This window comes from Carcharodon carcharias, chromosome 12 (genome assembly GCF_017639515.1).
Source record: "Carcharodon carcharias isolate sCarCar2 chromosome 12, sCarCar2.pri, whole genome shotgun sequence".
Classification (NCBI taxonomy): Eukaryota; Metazoa; Chordata; class Chondrichthyes; order Lamniformes; family Lamnidae; genus Carcharodon; species Carcharodon carcharias.
In genome coordinates this window covers 50,413,325-50,437,087 of record NC_054478.1, presented here as the reverse complement: position 1 = coordinate 50,437,087, position 23,763 = coordinate 50,413,325, and the positions used below count along the sequence as shown (strand labels likewise).

At 43.6% G+C, this 23,763-nt stretch overlaps 1 protein-coding gene across 5 annotated transcripts in view; it reads right to left on the bottom strand.

Annotated features, from left to right (window-relative positions):
- LOC121284922 (nck-associated protein 5-like) overlaps positions 1–23,763 on the bottom strand; it is a 716,253-nt gene that overhangs the window by 299,705 nt on the left and 392,785 nt on the right. For all 5 annotated transcript variants that reach the window (XM_041200836.1, XM_041200840.1, XM_041200841.1 and 2 more), the window contains one exon: positions 7,179–7,269. In XM_041200836.1, coding sequence (XP_041056770.1) covers positions 7,179–7,269 — 91 coding nt within the window. The remainder of the gene's footprint in view (positions 1–7,178; positions 7,270–23,763) is intronic.

Below are 23,763 nucleotides of genomic sequence, written 5' to 3'. Positions count from 1 at the left end.
AGCCATACACTTGTGAATCTGGTGTCACGAACGTGAGAGGGAAGTGTCTTTGCGGGAAAAGGGGAACCTCTACAGAAGTTTAAGCTTCACGTAGGCAATTCCCCTGCTCCCTGGTCCCTCAGTGAATGCCTCAGACTCGACAATTCCACAGTACTATCTGGGTAATGTGAGACAGATTAAAACCCAGTGTAACACCTGGGGCAGAATTTTACATCCAGCAGGCGGGCACACGCCCAACCCAGTTGGGTGTAAAATAGTGCACAACGTCAGGCAAGCACCCTGATGTCATCACGCACTCATGCGATATTTCAGTTGGCGGGCGGGCGCGAGAATTGGCAATGTGCCTGCCGACAATTATGAGGCCTACTAAGGCCTTTAAAGTAATAATCAACAATGGCTTTTTGCTGCCTGTCCAACCTAATGGTTGGTGGGCAGGCGAATCGGCCAGGCGGCGATAGCATTTTTGAGGAAACCTCATCCATGGGCGGGATGAGGTTTCTGACATTAATTTTAAAAAATAAAAATGTTTTGTCATAATTTTTATTATGTTTCTGTTCATGTGAGTAAGTCCTATTATGCGGGGACATTCTTTTCAGATTTTCAAAATCTACTTTTAATTTTTAAATTCTTCAGCTACCTGCGGCACCTCTCTGCCTTCAGGGAGCTTTCACTGCACGCTTCCTTGCGCTCGCACAGACTTTAGCGCTCGCCCTCCTCCCACTGCACACCCCGGCAGAGCTGTGCCTTTAAGCACGTATTTCACGTTGGCTGGCCATGAATTGGTCAGCCAGCGTGAAAACGCGGTCAGGAGCTGATCACGGGCAGCACACCGTTTCCCGGCCACTCCCGGGCCCGTCTGCTGTGGCTGCCCAACGACCTGAAAATCCCGCCCCTGGATAATAACTACACAACTGACCCTCTCACTCACTCCTTCTGACGTAACAGACCTGACAGACCTGGCAACATCCTCAACCCGACCCGATTTCCCCCACCCGACCACCCAACTACACCCAATCTGACTAACCCCTGACCACCTGACTACCCCTCCTGACCCGACTAAATGTCCTCCCCCAACCTGACCTGACTGCCCCCAACCTGATGAACCTCTCATCCGCCTGAGGGGAAAATGGTGGCATAGTTGTAATGTCACTGAACTAGTAATCCAGAGGCCCAGGCTAATGATCTGGAGACATGGGTCTGAATCTCTCGTCAGCGTGCGGAGCAGGCCCCGTTCGCTGACGTGTAAAATGACGCGCGGTGATGTTGGGCTTGCGTCCCGATGTCACCGTGCGTCATTCAGGTCCTCAGTTCGGCAGATGGGCACCAGAGTCGGCTGTGTGCCCGTTGAACTGTCAAAGGCCTATTAAGGCTATTTAAATACCAATTAACAGAATTAACATAGCTGCCCATCTAACTCTAAGGTTGGCAGGCAGGCGAAGCATCCAGGTGGCCTTCGCATTTATCATAAAGCTTCATCCACGGGCGGGATGAGGTTTCGTGAAGGCTTTAGAAATCAAATAAAATTTTTTATTAAAAGTTAGTGACATGTCCCAGCTCATGACACTGTCACATGAGGAGACATGTATTTTTCTTTATTTCAAATAATGATAGTCAAACTAATCTCCCTGAGGCAGCTCTGTGCCTCAGGAAGATTTCTGCGCTCTTTCACACGCATGCACGAAAGAGCGCAGGCCCTGACTCAGCCTCCTCCCCCCCACCCGCACAGGGAGCGCTTGGTGCTTCTGGGTGCGCCTCACGCTGGGCGGGCCTTAATTGGCCCACCCACATCAAATGGCAGCGCACAGCCGATTGCAGGTGGCAATTCTCCCCATGGGTTCAAATCCCACCATGGCAGCTGGTCGAATTTGAATTCAATGAATAAATCTGGAATTTAAAACTAGACTTAGTAATGGTGACCAAGAAACTATCATCGATTGTCATTAATACCTCCCTGAAAAATTCAAAACCTGAAGGAATGAGACTCTACATTTTAATATTTGATTTAGTTAGTTAGTAATAAACAGTTACATTGTTAAACAGGTACTTGCACTAATATATACTAGTCCTAAATATGTGGGTTTAAATCATATCTGCAGCTCAAACAGAGCAAGTCAGAACACATCAATCATCATGCCATCTCCAAGCTTATCTCAAGGCCCGCTTGTTCCCTCAATCCTATTCCCACTAAACTATGGACTCCCCTTCTGGCCCCCATGTTTGTAGATATTGTAAGGCCTTCTATCTCTTCAGCTGTAGGCTATCTCTTCTTTGAATCTGTCGATATCAGCCCTCTCATCCAAAAAACAACGCTTGACTCCACCATACTTAGAAACGATTGTATCATCTTCAAACTCTCTTTCCTCTCCAAAGTTCTTGAGCTTGTTGTAGCCTCCCAAATCCATTGCTATCTTTCTGGAACTCCATTGGAATCCCTCCAATCAGGATTTCACCCCTGCCACAGTGCCAAAACAGTTCTTATCAAAGTCACAAATGACATTCTATGTGACTGTGACAACGGTAAACATTCCCTCCTTGCCCTTCTTGACCTGTCTGCAACCTTTGACATGGTTGACCACACCATCCACCTCTAACAGCTCTCCACTGTCATCCAACAGGGTGGAGCTGCACTCACCTGGTTGGAATTGCACTTGCCTATCTAATCCTATCGAGAGTATCACTTGTGATGGCCTCTCTTCCTGTTCTCATACCATTAACTCTGATGTGTCCTGAGCATCTATCCTTGCACCCCCTTCCCCCGTCATTTCTCATCTACATGCTGCCCCTTGGCAACATTTTCTGAAAGGACAGCATTAGTCACAGAAATGGGCAGTGCAATGTCTCTTGGGCAACTTGGTCAGAGCAAAGTAGAGTTGGGGGTAAACAGGACACGCCCCTTTTCCAGAACTAGCTGCTATACAGTAAGTTTAAAGGACCAGTCTTAATGTTAGTGAATGGATGAGTGGATGATTGGGTGAGGTGGGAAGGTGAGTGAGGCAGGAAGGTGCGTGAGGCAGGTAGGGTGGGTAGGTGAATGAGTTGGTTAGGTGGGTAGTTGAGTGAGTTGGATAGGTGAGTGAGGCGGGTAGGTGAGTGAGGCAGGAAAGTGAGTGAGGCGAGTAGGTAAGTGAGGCAGGTAGGGTGGGTAGGTGAGTGAGTTGGGTAGGTGAGTAGGTCTGAAAAACAACTCTTCACCACTCTTATCTGCTTATAGTCCCTTGGATAATTTTGTATTCATGTTACCTTCAATCCCGAGGGCTTTAATTTTGCTGATAAGTCTGTTATGTGGTACTTTGTCAAACGCCTTTCGAAAGTCCATGTACATAATATTACCTGAAACATCCTCATACACCCTCCTCCTTACTTCAAATAACTCGATCGAACTAGGCGAACACTACTCGCCTTCAAGAATTCTTTTCTATCATCATTTATTAGCCCATATTTTATCAGATGACAACTAATTTCATCCTAGTTTATTTTTTTTAAATAGCAGATATGTTTGCAGAAATAAAACCACTGTCAACAAGGAAATGACCTAGAGAGTAAGGAATATGAAAACAACTTAGTTGATCTCCCATGGCATTACAAATGGAGATTTTTTTTTTAAAAAAAAGAATTTATTTTCATGCAGTCACCTTTATGAGGTTCAGGCTCTTTGGCACTTTATCCCCTTTCTCTTTTTGTATGCCATCTCACACATTTCTCATAGTAATGACATTTGTTTTGTCACTCTAAATCTCCTTCACTGTGTTTCTTTTTTGCTTTTTATTAAGTCCATCACATTTACTGTTACTAGGGATCAATTAATGATCCAATGACCCAAAAGCTAACAGATTTGATCACAGATTATGTTGACTTAAGGGCTTCTTATGCTTATTTTAACAAAAATTAAGCACTTCTTATTTTATTGTCAGACCTTATGCATACAGATTTTAGCAAAACATTTGGCAGAGTGCTACTGCAGCTTAGTCCATGGAGTTCAAAGACATGAAATGAGGTTGAGTTTCTGCAGTAGATCTAAAGTTTCCTCAATTAGAGGAAGTAACAATGGTTTTACATGATGCTGCAAGAGAGTGCAAGAAATTGCTCAGTATTAGACCTCTATTTTTTATGTGTCCATAAATAATTTAGAAGTGGGGTCAGAATTTAGACAGTCCAAGCTTGTGGATGATGTGAAACTGTGGAGGCTGCAAATTACAGTGAAAAAAAAATAGTCCAAGTGCAGAGAGACCTGAAAAGATCATGGTACTGAGCCGATAAATGTCAGATGCTGCTAAGTGTGGACAAACAATTCAAATTTAGCCCTTCAAATTCACTCATGGTCCTGGTGTTAGTGAGAGGAGAGAGATAGGCAAAATGCACTGATTTCTTCTCACCACCTGTCCGTAAGCCAAAGGTGTTTTGAATTATTTTTGAAGTAAGTAGTGGCGTGGTTTCCCAATCCCTCAGTTTGCATGCGCCAATTCAATAATAATCCACAGCAAACTCATGTTATGATGAACTCAGAAGGTTAGTTTATTTGACATTCAAAAAAACCAGGGGAGGAGTGTCTGCAACTGCAACTTCCCACTACACACACACACACACACACACACACACACACACACACACACACACACACACACACACACACACACACACACACAGTGTACGGAGGGGTGGGGTGGGATAGAGGAGTTTTACAATACAAGGACCATGGAAATGAATATTAGTTCAATTGATTTCCAGAGTCTGAGAAGTCAGGGTCCAGAGGGTGTTTTCTTTGTGATGTTTCTGGTTGGAGATAATATTTTTTTAAAAATCCTTAAAATGAATGATGCTGCGGTATGATGGGTTTTGTTTGCTTAGATTGCTTGGCAGGCAATGATCAAAGGCTTTTAAAGTCAAGCAGACGTCATGGAGTTGAGAGGTTGTAACTGGCTGCTTGCTCAGCCGGCTACTGGAGTCCTTTTCAGCTGATGTTAAGACAGCAGTCTGAGGATTTCTCAGTTCTAAAAGCCATATGGAGATTTCAAAATGGTCACTCGAGTCACGTGACCTTCTTCCTCCACAATGGCTTCCAAAAGGGATGTTTGTCCAGTGTCTGGAACTGGCTTTGATTTCAAGACTGATAATGTACCAGTCATTAGTTGTTGGAAGAGTTACCATCCACACTGAGGGTCTGGTGTTGGGAAACCATTGTCTAGGCAGCCTTCTGACTCTGCTAGAAATGTGAGCTAATCAAATGCAAATAATCTCCCTTTGGTTCCCTTTTGAAATAGACCTGGACAGTCCCAGGTTTGAGATGAGTCCGTTAGCAGCTCTGCAGACATAACGAGTTTCGATGTGTGAGTCTCATGGTTTCATGATTACAAGGGGTCTGTACAATGAGGTGTGAGATTCCACCGGCTGAGAAGAGAATTCTTTTGTCCTTGTAACTCCTGGCCAATCCAGATAAAGGGCCAATCCTGAGGTCATGTGACTCATAGTCACCATTTTTTTTGGTTCAGCAGAATGTCCATTTAAAAAAAAATAGCAATAGGAATAAGGTTCTGGATTTCTTTTCATGTCCCAGGCACCCAACACTGGATACCTTCATAACTGTCAAAGCTTTCTGAACCACTGTTCTTGGAATTTCTGGCAATCTTCCTTCACTACCATATTCCATTGTATGTGCATTTAAAATTTTTTTCTTCCACAGCATCAACATATACCATCACTAAGGGCAGAATCGTCTGTGCCTGTTGGTGTCAGGGCTATGCACCAGGGTAAGCAGACAATACGGCGAAAAGGCCAAAAATCAGCTTCACGACTCTATCTCTCCGCCCCCCACACACACACCTTAAACCAGCTTATATTTCAGCTCTTTCCTGGACTCGAACTCAAGTTCTGTCGAAGGGTCATGAGGACTCGAAACGTCAACTCTTTTCTTCTCCGCCGATGCTGCCAGACCTGCTGAGTTTTTCCAGGTAATTCTGTTTTTGTTTTGGATTTCCAGCATCCGCAGTTTTTTTGTTTTTATGTCATGAAACCAGTTTGCGATCGTCCACTCAGCCCGTCGATGGCAAGCTGTGTTTCCTACCATTGGACATTGGGAACCTCATTGTAATAAATCTGCATATCATTATAAGGCTAGCCTGCTGGACTCACCGCCCACCCCACCCCCCCACCCCACCCCATTCTGGATCGTCCACCATATTGGCGTGTAATCACACTGATGTGTTTCATAACTGCACATAAGTGATATACACCTGGCAAGCTGCACTTCACTCGGGACTTCGAGGTTTGTGTGCCTATCTTGCTTTGGGCAGCACTCCCAGTCATCAGCACCAGGATTTGCAGCCAACACCACGCACTTTTAGTGTGGCTTATGGACAGGTCCCTACCTACCAGATAAAGCGGAGTTGACTTTGTACGGCTACAGGGCTAGGGCTTGCTTGGGGAAGGGGGAGAAGTGGCCTCAGGCAATGGGGAGAAGCCACAGGATGAGGGCTGTACTGAGGAAGGGGGGTATCCCAGGGTTTGTGTGGGGGCACATGTTGATCTGTGCAAGTGGTGAGGACTGAAGAGACAGTCTCCAGAGGAGATGAGGCCAGATGGACATGTGAGGGTGTGTCTCTATGGAGCACGTGCTGGTGGTGTGCATTTTGTGGGAGAGGGAAAATGAACTAGCATGTTCTGAAAGAGATCAGACAGAAACAGAATTGAATATTACACTGGACTCTCATTGCCACTTTAGATTTGGATACATTCAACAGGCAGAAGGAGTTAACAAGGTGCACAAGGAGGAGTGCATTTGCCCATAACAAGGGCAAAGATATTGATGGTTCTATCAGGAATAGAAAATCAGTAGGACCACCATGATAAGGAGCATGTAGGCTGAAAGGTCATTTGTTAGTAGAGGGAAGAGGAGAATACTGAGGTTATTTGAAATTTCAAGGCCATACAAATATCGAGGCCTAAAACACACCTCAAGAGCCCAATGCTCCACTCCTATCCTGGTTGAGCTCAGCAGAGATCAGTAATATCTTTTAAACCAGACTTTCCTAATCCGCTATTTACTATCTTAATTTGAACCCTTGCAGTCCTCATTTTCAAATCCTGTAGCATGTCATTTTTTATAACCAGATTATTTGTAAATCCTAAAACATACACATTTTTCTTCAAAATAACTGAATACAGCTGTTCAAATGAAACAATACCTGACATGCTTTTAAAAGATCAGCGGTGGCTCCTGCACTCTGCCCTAGTGTGCCTTGATTCTGGAGCAGATTCCTTACAGTCTCTTCCATCCTGAAACAAAGTAAAGGAATTTGTTACATGTATTTCATTTTTCTCAGGTTTCACCAGCTTTTTCCTATCATTGATATATGCTGTCCCTGTGACGCATACCATTTAGAGCCAGGCAGGCAGCCTTTGCTAATGGTACTTTGGAGTAACTATTAAGAGGCACATTGAATGAACAAAGGATAACTTTTTCTGATTTTCACTTTGTTCCTGTAAGGAACTGTGAGCGAGGCCTCCATTGAGTGCCTCCCAACAGTGACATGATAGCAATTTGGAGACAGTTAAAAGGAAACCAGATTATACTAGCCCAAGTCATACCATGCATAACAACTCACTGCTACAACTGACCACCTTGGTGGAATTCACTTCTTTATGAAGCACAATGCACGATGCTCCATAGTGGGTGACTGAATACACAACTAGTTGAAAAAAAAAGTCATACATACAGTATCCTCTATTTACATCAACAGTTCAGAGCAACATGGGACATGGGCACCTGTTAAGTGCCTTGGGACACAGAGTGTGGTAAGAAAGTTGAACCTCAGATACATATAATATTACAGCTGCAAGTAAAGGAACTTTGTTGCCATCTCACTTCGATGCCAGTTGGGTGTTCCTTTGTAAGTAGTGTTACATTCTACTATGGGGTCGCTTTGCACGCAAACCGGTTGCATGTTTATCCATAGGCAGGTGAGTCGATTACAATATACTGCGGACACAGGGACCAATATGAAATGAAGCACATGCGATTTATTTACACAAACAACAGAGCGCTAACATAATGTGTGCTTCTCCAACCAGACCATACTCTAAATTAACTTTAACACAGTACCCCGCACTACACAGCTTTTGGGTCTTATAGTCACGTGGTCAATCTGCTCACATTCTCTTAAGGGTGTATTACATCTCGGGTTACCACATCCCTCCCCCTTTACTTGAAAGTACATTTTACAATATATTAACTATTTACATAAATAAACTATTTACAAATTCAGTCTCTCAGGAGGTTTTTTCAAATTTGTCGACCGTCGTAGTTCTACAACTTCGGATGGTTTATCTGAGGTCTCCCTCTCAGGAGTTATCTGTCCACTAGGCTCCCCAGTAGAAACCTGTAAGTTTGCCTCTTTGACTCTCTCAGGCTCAACAGGTCCAAAACAAGAGGAGTTCCTTCCACATGTGGTGTAGATTCCAACGGGAATGTTTTCATCATCTTTCAGGCCCAATCGCATGCACTCCTGCTGCCCCTCCCCTCCAAGTTCAAGAATATGAAGGGTAACTGTAAGGCAAGTTCTGAGAATCAGGATGTTGGGCAAGGCTAAATTTAACATAAAATGATCGGCTGCCTGTTTTGTGAAAAAAAAGAAAAAAAATTCGGGGCCTTGTTAGTAACTTGGCTTTCTATTTTTATGTGTCTTCTTTTGATGGGTTTGCTTCTTGGCAGTGCTGACGTTAATCTCAGCTTCTTCTTCAACTTCCTTATTTGCCAGACAAGGCTCAGGTATGAGCTCAACTTGAGTGAACTCGGTGGTTGGTTCATCCAGCATTTCCTCATCTGTCAGCTCCTTTGAAAACTCAGGGGTCTCTATTTTTAAGGCTTCTTGGCTTCCACGTAGCTGGTTCTTCAGTTCTTCCATTTCTTTTTTCTATTTGTTAGTTGTTTCCTGTGCTTTCTTGGCTAATTGATTCTACATCTTGGCTATAGATATGCGCAATTCTTCCTGTTCTTCCTCATACTTTTTAGTGGTACAAATTGGGATCTGAGGGTATCTTGCTCTTGTTGAGTCTTTACATACTCCTTTTTCCAAACAGCAACATTTCCTGCTTCTGATTGAGATTTCAGTAATCTCCCAAGGTCGATCTCTCTTAACCAGTTTCTACTGAGGAGACTCGGTTCTCTTCCTGCTATCACCATGGGGAGTAGATTAGCAGACTGGCTTCTATATTGTACTGGAACCTTGCATACACCTTTTACTCATATGTTTTCACCAGTATATGTCTTTAATTTTGGGTCTGAGTTTTCCAGCTTCAGTGAGTTGCCTCCTCCATTCAGATACTTAAACATGTGTTTCCCTATGACTGTTGTGGATGCACCTATATCCATCTCCGTTCAAAAGGGCTTTCTGTTGACTCCTCTGTCACGTAGATTGGCTCTCTTTTACCCATTTTTAAGTTGCATAGTGAGTAAATATCTGACTTGGTTTCTTGTGGTTCCTCCATTACATAAATTTCACAACTTCTGCATTTTTGTTTGAAACTTTGCCTTGATCTTTCTTTACAATATTGCATGACGCGCCCATTGCAATGGCAATAGAAACACTTGGTTCTTTTAAATTGTCACTCACTTTCAGGCTCTCTGGTTCTAATTCGGCTATTATTAGTGTGGTTATTATCCATTAAACCATCGCTTTTTGCTGGTCCATGGAGCCCTAGACTTCTGAGCCATTTCCAGCCGGTGCCTTCCTCCCGACAGAAAGAACAGCGCCATTTTGTGCTCCCTTGATTTCTTCCAAGTCCCTGGCTGCACTTTCCATTGTGAGGTCCAACTCCAGCGCCTTGCTGAAGTTTAACTTTGTTTCTGAAAACAACCTTTTTCAAATGGCGTCTTCGTCAATCCTACACACTAATCAATCACTTATCATGTCATTAATCAACGTCCCGAAGTCACAGTGCTCTGTCAGTTGTTTTAGGGCTGCTACATAGCAAGTGGCTGTCTCTCCAGGTGCACGACACCTCGAATTAAATTTAAAACACTGTGTTGTCGCTGAGGGTTTCAGCTGAAAGTGGCCTTTCACAAGATTCATCAACTCATCGAAGCTCTTGGAATCTGGGATGTTGGGTGCCGTTAGACTATTAATTAGGCCGTATGTTTTACGCCACCCACCTCTTCTCCTCCCCCGATACGTCGTTGGCCAAAAAGAAAAGTGCGAAGTATTCAATATAATGTGACCAGTCAACAGTAAGCAGCCCAATTGTGACTTACTGCAAGAAGGTAACTTCGACGACTATGGTAAGGGCTTACAATTGTAATGTACTTAAAATCGGCCTGCAGGGCTCGGCTAATTCACTACAGTTGAGTTTTCCCGTCTTTCCTTGATGTCACCGAGTTTTGTCTCGTCGCCAGTTGTTATGTTCTACTGTGGGGTCACTTTGCTCACGAACAGCTTGCACGCTTATCTGTCGGCAGGTAAGTCGATTACAATATACTGCAGACGCAGAGACCAAAATGAAATGAAGCACATGCTATTTAATTATACAAACAACAGAGCACTAACATGATGTGTGCCTCTCCAACTAGACCCTACTCTAAGCTAACATTAACATGGTAGTCCGCACTACACAGCTATTGGGTCTTACAGTCACGTGGTCAATCTGCTCACATTCTCTTAAAGGTGTATCACATCTCAGATTACCACAGTTAGTAATAAAACAACTGCAAGAAATGGAACTTAAATAAAGAAACAAGAATCAACAAGATGCAAGAAACCAGCATAGGTGCAAATACACTTCCTGTTGGCTGGTCATAAAGTGTTTATATGACAGCCGCCATTAGGGACACCCTTGTAAAAATAAGTGATTTTTTTTTTAAGTGCTCCCTTACTGTATGATAAATTACTAAGCATCTAAATGAAACACAGGATCATGCAAGGATACCTTTAATATAACATATGTACTTCTGATAATTTTCATCTTGGAATTGTATAAGCTATTTTCTTTAAGCATCAGCGCTGCAAGCAGGCATGTAGCGGCACATTTATTTGGTTACTCAGTGGTGTTTTACCAGGATTTAAAGTGAACAAGATTAACTCGCCTTCCATTTTCTTATAATTATTCAGTTGCTGTGCAAGTATTTTATTGTTAACAGAGCACAACATGAATAGTTGCACCATCTGTTGGCCAAATGTGAATCAGCATAAACCACATCTAATCTCCACTTCAGACAGTAGTACATAGTTTTATGTGACAGAATGGAACAATCCTTGCTCAGAACCTGACCTTAATCAAGTACACCAATACTCCAGAAACATCTATGTATTCCATAAAGATGGCTAATGGTTTAAAAGAGTTGAAATGCAAGATTAAATTTGCAATCTAAATACTGCAATGAAATGGCCAGTGTTCTTGTATTCAAGGTTTTTTAAAAATCATTTTTGCCAAGGCATCTTGTGAAATGCAATCCTTTCTCTTTTTTTACAATGCAAAATTAATGTAAACATTTATAATTGTTTACACTATAAAGAAACACAGCATCTTAAAAGAAAACAATAATAACATTTTCAACAGCAGAATTGCAGCAACCACATTCAGACAGGGATTTGGGCCTGGAAAATACACAGATCTGCTCAGCTGGCAGAAGAGCTCCTAACCATCGCTGAATATCCAGGTTGGGGGAATGTCCCCTCATTTTAAAAGAGGCAGCAGGTGCCATGGATGATTCTTGGGCAGTCACCATTTGGGGGAAGAGGGGGAGGTGGTAAGAGAAAAGTGACACCTGTTGTGTTACCAGTCATTTTTGTCTCTTGATGGAGCCCCTTTTATAAGGGACTGAAAAGATTACTTCGGCCAAGATTTTAATGGGGATCTAAGATCACTAGACTCCTTAACTAGCAGAATCAGTTGCTCGCCTTCCAGCCACATCTTTCCCCTTGATACCCTGAAAATTTAAATCAAAGCACCAATAACCTTTTAAATTCCAGGGAATACAGCCCTAGGTTGCGTAATCTCTCCTCGTAATTTATCCTAATAATTGTTGCCTTTTGCCTTCTATACTCTGGGCAGAATCTTAGGGTCGCAAGTGGGGGCGGGCTACGCTCGCCAACACGTAAAATGATACATGGTGATATCGGGCGCACGTCCCAATATCACTGCACGTCATTCAGATATTCAGTTCGGCGGGTGCATACCGGAGTCGGCTACACGCCCGCCGAACTGTCAAAGGCCTACTAAGGCTATTTAAATTCCAATTGAAATATTTAACTGAGCTGCCCGTCCAACCTTAAGGTTGGCAGGCAGACTAAGAGCCCAGGTGGCCTTCGCATTTATCATGAGTCCTCATCCACGGGCAGGATAAGGTTTCATGAAGGTTTTAAACATTAAAAATTCTCCCCTCTATATCTCCCGAGATAAAACCGAGAATTCCATTCTCTCTTTTTATGTCTTCATCAACCTGAGGTGCTGCCTTTGATGTCCTGTGAACCTGCATCCCCAAGTCCCTCTGTTCTTTACTGGCAGCAAGCCTACTTCCATTCACAGTCCAACTGCTGCTGCTTTTTCACTAAAACCAATGAACATCATCATACACTTACTGACAGTGAATTCTATCTGCCCCATCTTTTTAAAACACATTTGCCTATCTCACCAATATCCCTTTCTGGTTTCCTTCACCCTGCTAAAGAACTACACCTCAGTTTGCTATCTTCTACCAAGTTAAACACTCTCTCTACGTCAATACCCAAATTATCGTGATATATACAGTGAACAGAAGTAGGCCCAGGAAAGAAACCTGTGGAACATCACTACCTACTCCCAACTACTCTGGAGAACTGCCCTCAACCTTTTCTCTCTATTTTCTCCCTTCTATCTAATTTTAACCCTGCCTGATAGCCTCTCCCTAATTCTATACTCTAAATCTTCTTAAACCTGGTACCTTCATCAAGCCTTCCATAAATGTATTCTCTCCAAAGAATTTTGCATTATCAAACACATTACATTATCCATGCTAGCTACTTTCTCTTTATCTAAATATGTGGCAATTCTTCCTTAGAGACTCTAATATATTCCCCAAGTACAGATGTTAAACTAATAGCCTGTAATTAGCCAGATTAACTGTGTCCCCTTTTTTTTAAAAATGGCACTACTTTGGCCACTTCCCAGTCTGCCAGAGGACATCCACACACATACAGGTCTGAAATATAAGGGGTCATTTTTAACTTTGTTGACTGAGAGGTAAGCCAATAGTGTGCATCATTTGCCCATTGTAGAACTCTACTTATTTTTTTCCAGTAATTTCAATAGAGTAAAAATTAGATAGGATCTACAACAGGCATGCTTCTCTTCTCGGAAAGTCATCTATCTTCGTTCTTCCACCACCTCTGGCCTCTCTCTGTTTAGGTATGGTGACATATTCAAACATTGCACCCATGACACGTTGGATTATCTCCAACTCATTCTCAAATTATAAAATTTTGAGCTCAAGCAATAGGTGTTGGCAATACTTCCCATACATGTTTGCCCAAGTACCACTCAGTGTTCAAAAGCTTCAACATCTTGCAAGAATCTAACACTGTCTTTCTCGCCATGTTCACGTTTGGTTTGTTCTACTCTAAGATTTGTATGTTTTATAAAGATATACTTAGCATCTTCTACTCCTCTATACCGAATTCCAACTCTCACCAAATTTCCAGTTTAGAAGCCATATTCTTGGTCACTTTTACCACCTCATTCCACTAACACTTACCTCTATGGATGAATACTTGCCTCATGCAATTATCTCTTTTTTAAAAAGTAGACATTTTCGGCTTAAGTTTCAATTGATCAGCTGTTCTTCAACTAAGTAGTATCTAAAAAATCCAATGGCTCAGCATTGAAGAGAAGTGCCGCTTGTCATTGCTCCATTGCGACTAATTTATTCACTTTTCTGAACCAACCACAACTTCTCTTAACAGCCAGCTGCAGCCTTTTAAAAACTGCTGCCTTAGCAGATTTTTACAATTCCCAGACAAGCATACCAAACTGTCTCTCCTTATGCCTATGGCCTAATCAAATAGAAGATAAAATAGAAGATAAGGCTTTCATTTGTGTAACACTTTCATGACCACCAGATGTCTCAAAGCACTTTACAGCATTCAAGTATTTTTTGAAATTGTAGTCACTGTTATAACATAAGAAACGTGGCAGCCAATTTTCACACAGCAAGCTTCCACGAACAACAATGTGATAAAGACCAGGTTTTGTCATGATTGAGGGATAAATATTGGCCAGGACACCAGGCACAGCACCCCTGCTCTTCTTTGAAATGGTGCCATATTAGATCTTTTATGTCCAAACCAAGCAGGCAGATGGGGTCTTGGTTTAATTTCTCATCTGAAAGATGACACCTCTGACAGTGCAGTACACCCTCAATACTGCACGGGAGTGTCAGCCTTGATTTTTTTGCAAATTAGGGAGGGAGACATCCATAGGAAAAGCCAACCATGTTCACTTTATCTCCTGAAGGCACAGGCAAAGTTTGTATTGATAAAAACAAAAAACTGCAGATGCTGGAAATCCAAAACAAAAACAGAATTACCTGGAAAAACTCAGCAGGTCTGGCAGCATCAGCGGAGAAGAAAAGAGTTGACGGTTCGAGTCCTCATGTTTAAGGTGGGGGGGGGTTGGGTGAGGGGAGAGAAGTGGAGGGTGGTGGTGTGGTTGTAGGGACAAGCAAGCAGTGATAGGAGCAGAAAATCAAAAGATGTCACAGACAAAAGAACAAAAGAACACAGACGTGTTGAAGGTGGTGATATTATCTAAACGAATGTGCTAATTAAGAATGGATGGTAGGGCACTCAAGGTTTCGCTCTAGTGGGGGTGGGGGGGGGCAAAAAAGATTTAAAAATAATGGAAATAGGTGGGAAAAGAAAAATCTATATAAATTATTGGAAAAAACAAAAGGAAGGGGGAAGAAACAGAAAGGGGGTGGGGAAAGAGGAGGGAGTTCAAGATCTAAAGTTGTTGAATTCAATATTCAGTCTGGAAGGCTGTAAAGTGCCTAGTCAGAAGATGAGGTGCTGTTCCTCCAGTTTGCGTTGGGCTTCACTGGAACAATGCAGCAAGCCAAGGACAGACATGTGGGCAAGAGAGCAGGGTGGAGTGTTAAAATGGCAAGCAACAGGGAGGTTTGGGTCATTCTTGCGGACAGACTGCAGGTGTTCTGCAAAGCATTCGCCCAGTTTACGTTTGGTCTCTCCAATGTAGAGGAGACCTCATTGGGAGCAACGAATGCAGTAGACTAAGTTTGGGGAAATGCAAGTGAAATACTGCTTCACTTGAAAGGAGTGTTTGGGCCCTTGGACGGTGAGGAGAGAGGAAGTGAAGAGGCAGGTGTTGCATCTTTTACGTGGGCATGGGGAGGTGCCATAGTTGGGGGTTGAGGAGTAGGGGGTGATGGAGGAGTGGACCAGGGTGTCCTGGAGGGAACGATCCCTACGGAATGCCGCCGGGGGGGGTGAAGGGAAGATGTGTTTGGTAGTGGCATCATGCTGGAGTTGGCGGAAATGGCAGAGGGTGATCCTTTGAATGCAGAGGCTGGTGGGGTGATAAGTGAGGAGAAGGGGGACCCTATCATGTTTCTGGGAGGGAGGAGAAGGCATGAGGGCGGATGCACGGGAGATGGGCTGGACACGGTTGAGGGCCCTGTCAATGACCGTGGGTGGAAAACCTCGGTTAAGGAAGAAGGAGGACATGTCAGAGGAACTGTTTTTGAAGGTAGCATCATCAGAACAGATGCAACGGAGGCGAAGGAACTGAGAGAATGGGATGAAGTCCTTACAGGAAATGGGGTGTGAGGAGCTGTAGTCAAGGTAGCTGTGGGAGTCGGTAGGCTTGTAATGGATATTAGTGGACAGTCTATCACCAGAGATTGAGACAGAGAGGTCAAGGAAGGGAAGGGAAGTGTCAGAGATGAACCATGTGAAAATGATGGAGGGGTGGAGATTGGAAGCAAAATTAATAAATTTTTCCAAGTCCCGACGAGAGCATGAAGCAGCACCGAAGTAATCATCGATTTACCGGAGAAAGATTTGTGGAAGGGGGCCGGAGTAGGGCTGGAACAAGGAATGTTCCGCATATCCCATAAAGAGACAGGCAAAGCTGGGGCCCATGCAGGTACCCATAGCCACACCTTTTATTTGGAAGAAGTGAGAGGAGTTGAAGGAGAAATTGTTCAGTATGAGAATAAGTTCAGCCAGACGGAGGAGAGTAGTGGTGGATGGGGATTGTTCAAGCCTCTGTTCGAGGAAGAAGCTAACGGCCCTCAGACCATTCTGGTGGGGGATGGAGGTGTAGAGGGATTGGACGTCCATGGTGAAGAGGAAGCGGTTGGGGCCAGGGAACTGGAAATTGTTGATGTGACATAAGGTGTCAGAGGAATCACAAATGTAGGTGGGAAGGGACTGGACAAGGGGGGAAAGAAGGGAGTCAAGATAACGAGAAATGAGTTCCATGGGGCAAGAGCAAGCTTACATGATCGGTCTACTGGGACAGTTCTGTTTGTGGATTTTGGATAGGAGGTAGAAGCGGGCCGTCCAAGGTTGGGCGACTATCAGGTTGGAAGCTGTGGGAGGAAGATCTCCAGAGGAGATGAGGTCAGTGACAGTCCTAGAAACAATGGCTTGACAATGTTGGGGTTGGACCTGAGAGAACAGCGTGCAGTAAGTTCAGAGAAAGACAGATTAGAATGGGTGAGAGGAGCAGAGAAAATGTCGCACCGACAGTTCTCAAAGAAAAGATCAAGAGAAGGTAAGAATCCAGAGGGAGGGGTCCAGGTGGAGTGAGAATATTGGAGGTGGGTAAAAGGATCCGTTGAATGGGGAGAGGACTCCTTCCCAAAGAAGTGAGGCCGGAGACGAAGACGGCGGAAGAAGAGTTCAGCATCATGCCGAGCCCAAAATTCATTGAGATGCGGGCGTAAGGGTATGAAACTAAGTCCTTTGCTGAGCAATGAACGTTCAGCGTCGGAGAGGGGAAGGTCAGGGGGTATAGTGAATATACGGCTGGGGCTGGGACTGGAAGATGGGTTGGGGACGGAGGGACAGGCAGGGGTGGAGGGTCCTAGGTGGGTGTTGGTGTCGATGAGTTGTTGGAGCTTGCGTTCCTTAGCACTTGAGAGAAAGAGAAAAAGTTTCTTGTTGAGGCGTCGGATGAGACGAAGAATAAAATGAAACTTTGAGCAGCGGTGCTGCTGGAGGGAGAGGTCGAGTGTGTTCATATGGCGGCCTTTCTCTCTTCCCTTGTCCAGTCCCTTCTCACCTACATCCATGGTTCCTCTGACACCTTACGTCACATCAACAATTTCCAGTTCCCTGGCCCCAACCACTTCCTCTTCACCACGGGCGTCCAATCCCTCTACACCTCCATCCCCCACCAGGATGGTCTGAGGGCCCTTAGTTTCTTCCTCGAACAGAGGCCCGAACAATCCCCATCCACCACTACTCTCCTCCATCTGGCTGAACTTGTTCTCACACTGAACAATTTCTCCTTCAACTCCTCTTACTTCCTCCAAATAAAAGGTGTGGCTATGGGTACCCGCATGGGCCCCAGCTATGCCTGTCTCTTTATGGGGTATGTGGAACATTCCTTGTTCCAGTCCTACTCCGGCCCCCTTGCACAACTCTTTCTCCGGTACATCGATGATTACTTCGGTGCTGCTCCATGCTCTCGTCGGGACTTGGAAAAATTTATTAATTTTGCTTCCAACCTCCACCCCTCCATCATTTTCAAGTGGTCCATCTCTGACACTTCCCTTCCCTTCCTTGACCTCGCTGTCTCAATCTCTGGTGATAGACTGTCCACCAATATCCATTACAAGCCTACTGACTCCCACAGCTACCTCGACTACAGCTTCTCACACCCCGCTTCCTGTAAGGACTCCATCCCATTCTCTCAGTTCCTTCGCCTCCGTTGCATCTGTTCTGATGATGCTACCTTCAAAAACAGTTCCTCTGACATGTCCTCCTTCTTCCTTAACCGAGGTTTTCCACCCATGGTCGTTGACAGGGCCCTCAACTGTGTCCGGCCCATCTCCCGTGCATCCGTCCTCACGCCTTCTCCTCCCTCCCAGAAACATGATAGGGTCCCCCTTCTCCTCACTTATCACCCCACCAGCCTCTGCAATCAAAGGATCGTCCTCTGCCATTTCCGCCAACTCCAGCATGATGCCACCACCAAACACATCTTCCCTTCACCCCCCCCGGCGGCATTCCGTAGGGATCGATCCCTCCAGGACACCCTGGTCCACTCCTCCATCACCCCCTACTCCTCAACCCCCACCTATGGCACCTCCCCATGCCCACGTAAAAGATGCAACACCTGCCTCTTCACTTCGTCTCTCCTCACCGTCCAAGGGCCCAAACACTCCTTTCAAGTGAAGCAGCATTTCACTTGCATTTCCCCAAACTTAGTCTACTGCATTCGTTGCTCCCAATGAGGTCTCCTCTACATTGGAGAGACCAAACGTAAACTGGGCGACCGCTTTGCAGAACACCTGCAGTCTGTCCGCAAGAATGACCCAAACCTCCCTGTTGCTTGCCATTTTAACACTCCACCCTGCTCTCTTGCCCACATGTCTGTCCTTGTTCCAGTGAAGCTCAACGCAAACTGGAGGAACAGCACCTCATCTTCCGATTAGGCACTTTACAGCCTTCCGGACTGAATATTGAATTCAACAACTTTAGATCTTGAACTCCCTACTCCTTCCCCACCCCCTTTCTGTTTCTTCCCCCTTCCTTTTGTTTTTTCCAATAATTTATATAGATTTTTCTTTTCCCACCTATTTCCATTATTTTTAAATCTTTTATGCCCCCCCACCCCCACTGGAGCTATACCTTGAGTGCCCTACCATCCATTCTTAATTAGCACATTCGTTTAATATCACCAACTTCAACATCTGTGTTCTTTTGTTCTTTTGTCTGTGACATCTTTTGATTATCTGCTCCTATCACTGCTTGCTTGTCCCTACAACCACACCACCACCCCCCCACTTCTCTCCCCCCACCACCACCACCGCCTTAAACCAGCTTATATTTCACCCCTCTCCTTGAATTCACCCAGTTCTGCTGAAGGGTCATGAGGACTCGAAACGTCAACTCTTTACTTCTCCACCGATGCTACCAGACCTGCTGAGTTTTTCCAGGTAATTCTGTTAAAGTTTGTATTGGGTCAGCTCAACTTCATGTATCCCATGTCATTAAACTGTTGTTTTAGAGTAAACAAGTGAGTGCTACTGCTTTGGGAGACAGTTTGGCAGCAGTTTGGAGCAATACACCAGTATTACAAAAAACTGTGAATAATGTGACAAAAATGTAGCATTTTAGTCCAGGATGAACTATACATTGTATTCTATATTACTGGTCATAGTACATACACAGGATGACAACTGTGAGTAACAACTATTTTGCAATTCATATAGAATTTTATTTTATATGTCAGATCAAGTTGAGATATCAATAATCTCATATGGCCTTGATTATTAGTTGCTTCTGACATTTCATGGGGACCCACCTAGCAGCTCATTTAAAATATTTGACACAGATCAATGAATCATGCATCCTACACGACAAAAATGCTGTTTTAATGTATTACTTTTACTGTGGCCTGAATCTTGCGGCAGCAATAATTGTAAGAGTGTCATGACATACTCACTGTTAATACATTATTAATCCGACAGAGATTTCTGGCATCCACACATTCACAGTTAAATGTAGAAATCAGGTATTTGAATTGCTCTGCTCCTCCACAAGCTTCACTACAGGTATCACCAAGAGGCTCAGTGCATGGAACAAAGTGAAGTTATCTACTAAATAACCACTAAACATGTCAGAAAATGTTAGGCTTATCAGTTCAAGTGCAAGTGATTTTTTTAAGTAGTGTCTGCTAAGTCTTAATTACTGTCAGGCAACATTTCTGACACGAAAAATTAACTTCTACAAGTGTGAAGTCTCACTCCTTCAGATTTTAATTATTGTTCGCAATTTACATCAAGTTTTTTTTAAATTTTTAATGGGTTCTTTCATCAATCTCCCTTGATCCCATCTTCCTTGCCCTATCTATTTATGCTTTTTGCAGCTGATTTTACAGAATTAAAAATTCTAACTTACGCTTCCTAGTCTAGTTCCTGTAAGCCTTAGTGAGGTTCTTCAATCAGATTGGCTAAGGAAACTTTCATTGCTTGCCCTGTAGACACAGGTCCAGATCTCTGGAGAGGAGGCAACGCTGCTTTGACTGTCTGATAAGTGCAAGTCACATCGTGAAAACCAGCAAAATGTCTGTTGGCAAGTGTAAGCATAATTAATGGAGTAAATGCTGTTCTTTCACTGCTAACCACAAAATCTGTGCTTCAAAGAATCTTGAATGATATATAGGTGTGGCTGATTTTAATTCAATGAATTTGAACCTGGTGAAGATACCTGTGGTAATGTTTTGCCACTGAAGATTGTTTGTGTTTCAAGGATTTATTTTATAGAGAGATACTTCAAGAAAATATTCTTGGTTGTTTTGACATTTTGAGAAGACTAAAGGCTGGAATAGCTGTAAATATATAATTTGTATTGAATGCTATTCAATATTTATTGAATACATTTTATTGTCTTTTGGCTTATAGCTTGAGCCTCAGTTTGAAAATATATATAGGAAATCAGATGGTGGCAAGTAAGTTAAAGTTTCGTGGCAAGTGTTTTCTGTTCAATTCCTGAGTGTTATTGCATTTACCCACTTATTGGACAGATAAAAGCACTCTGTGCTTCATTAGGAATATGAGTTCTGGTGATGGGAGTGGTTGCTGGCACTGAATGCAAGTGGAATATCTAGCGCAAAAGTCCAAAAATGTAACTACAGGGAAAAAATTGCATGCACAAACTCACCTGAGTGTGAATTATTTCAGAAGTTCAATTAGCAACTTTATTTCAGACTTCCAGGCATTAAGTAGAGACTGTATAAACTAATGGTAAAAAAAATCTACTCTCCTCCATAGTGTCCATTTTTAGCCGCAGGAACATTGCTGTAAATCTTAATGATGAAACAGTGAGTGACTTTTTTTTCTCTATAATTCTGGTCATATCAGTAATAAGGTGAAACATACCGTTTTAATTCAGGGAAATATCAACAAATCCACTATAATAATTTGTTGTATCTTTAAACTCACATCTCCAAATGTATGTTTTTGACAATGACATTTTAACAACTACTTTTACTTAACCTGCCTTTAACATAGTAAAATGTCCCAATGCACATAACAGGACCTTCATAGGTTTAATTAAAAACTTGTGACTTCTAATATTCTTCAAGGTTAGCTGAAAACTGGAGAGTGGTTTTTAATCCTTAAGGGAGTAACTTAGGCCCCTAATGTTTTCCAGTGCGCTCTGCTGGTCTCTCTCTAGAATTACAGCAAGAGACTGGCAGAATCCTTGATGTTTTTTGGGAGCATAACTTCTTGTCATGAATGCTGTTCATTTACCTGTTTGACGTTACACATGTGCACTGATTTATAGTCTACACCTCAGTTTAATTGAGAGTGTATTCTTCTGCCTCACAAAGATGAGCAGATTATGCAGTGGGATGCAATATGTTCTAGTAAACCAACTAAAGTGATTCAGAATCTCAATGTATGAGCCTAGATATCAGGCAGTTAAAAGCACTTTCTGGCTTCTACATAACGGCATAACGTCTACTCAAAAGGACTGGCCCTTAATTAAGGGAAATCAACAGCATAAACTCAACTAATAAAAGTTATTTGTAACTTTTGTTCCTAATCATCAAGTATCACAGGTTATTGTGAACTCCTGGGCCAGAATTTTTCCGTTGGCAAGTTGGGGGCGGGCCCGAACCCCCAACTTCATTCCACCCTATTTAAATATTCAGGAAGACGGGCGGACAGCGAAATCAGCCAACTGAGGCCATTGACAGGATAATTAAGACAATTAAAGGCACTGCCTGTCCAATCTTAAGGCTGGTGGGCAGGCCAGGAGCCCCAGCGGGCTTCTGAAAAAACATGAAAACTCATCCACTGGCGGGATGAGGTTTCATGTCTGTTTTTAAAAAGTTTATTAAAGTTTAAGTCACATTTATTAACGTGTCCCATCTTGTGTGACATTGTCACATGTGAGGGACATGTTAATAATTTTTTTACTACTCTATTTTTAAACTTTGAAGCACTGTCAGTGATCTCTCTGAGACAGCACTTAGTCTCAGAGAGATGTGCACTCTTTCGTGCGCACTTTGACAGTTGGGGAATCCCTTCCCCCCTCCCCACACAGGAAACGCATAGCACTTCCTGTCAGGCAGCCCGCTGGGCGGGCCTTAATTGGCTCGCCCACTTAAAACGGCAGCGGGGCCCGTTTCGGTGGCGGTGATGGGCTGCCCGCCAGCCGCCGAGCCGATGGGGCCTACCCGCCAACCGAGGGCTAAATTCTACCCCTGGTATTGCAATTCAAAGGAGCAAAATCAAACCTACAACTCTCCTGATGCAACCAGGTAAAGGATCTGGAGCTTGGAGTCACAAACACAGTGGCTACATTTATAGATTATATAAAACTAATACAGGTGTTAGACTGCCAAGGTTAACATGAGCATCTACAGGAGCATCTGAATATATTCAGGAATTGGATAGAGAACTGACAAATTAAATTCAACGTAGAGGAGTGCAAAGTATTGCTGAGGAAGACAAAAACAAATCTAGGAAGACACAATTACTTGAATGGAAATAAATCAATGTGCATGGAAAATGAGAGAGATTTGGTGTCCTTGTAGACAAATCACAGAAATGCTCAGCAGCAGTGAGTAACATAAGTCAGATATTGAGACGTATTAAAAAGTCAATGAGCTGAAATAGTCACTTTATAAATCATTGATACAACCACACTTGGGGCAGAAACTTTCACTTGGCGGGTGGGCACACACTCTCCCACTCGAGCGTGAAATGACGCACGTGGATGTCAGCCGAGCATACCGACGTCAACGCGCAGTCGCACGATTGTTCAGTCGGCAAGCGCACCCGCCGACAATGAAAAGGCCTGTTAAGGCCATTAAGTAATCAATTAACTTAAATTTTTCACTGTCTCTCCAACCTTACAATTGGCGGGCAGGCAAAAAGGCCAAGTGGCCTTTGCATTTCTTTTGGAAAGCTCATCCACGGGCGGGATGAGGTTTCCAAAAGCAAATAAAAATAAAATAAAGGTTTTAAAATTGAATTAATAACATGTCCCTGTTCACGTGAGTGGACAGGTTTTATTACATTTTTATTTTCTTTATTTTCTTTTTCTTTTAACAACAGCTCTGGGCCTCAGGGAGATTATGAAGCGCTCAGCCGCTCACCCTCCTCCCCTCCCCACTCAGCACTGCCGCTCGTGTTTCACACTGAGAGGGCCTTAATTGGCCCACCAGCGTGAAATCGCAGTCCGGTCCCCATCGCGGGCAGCGGCTGGCTACCTGGCTGTTCCCGCCCACTGAGCCTGCCCGTCAAGGGCAAAATTCTGCCCTTAGAAAACAGCATGCAGCTCAGGTCATCCCAATGCTAAAAATATATTGCAGCTGTTGAGCGGAAACAGAAGAGATCAATCAGAATGACTGAGGGATTGGGTTATGAAAAGTGATTCAATAAATTAGACAAGTTCCCAGTGGAAAAGAGAAGGGTGAAATGAAGGGTGCTATGATTGCTATGTGATCTGATTGCTATTTTTGCAATTCTGAAGGGACCAGGTAACATAGAAAAGTAGAATCAGAGGACACAGCCTGCATATGAAAGGGTGTAAA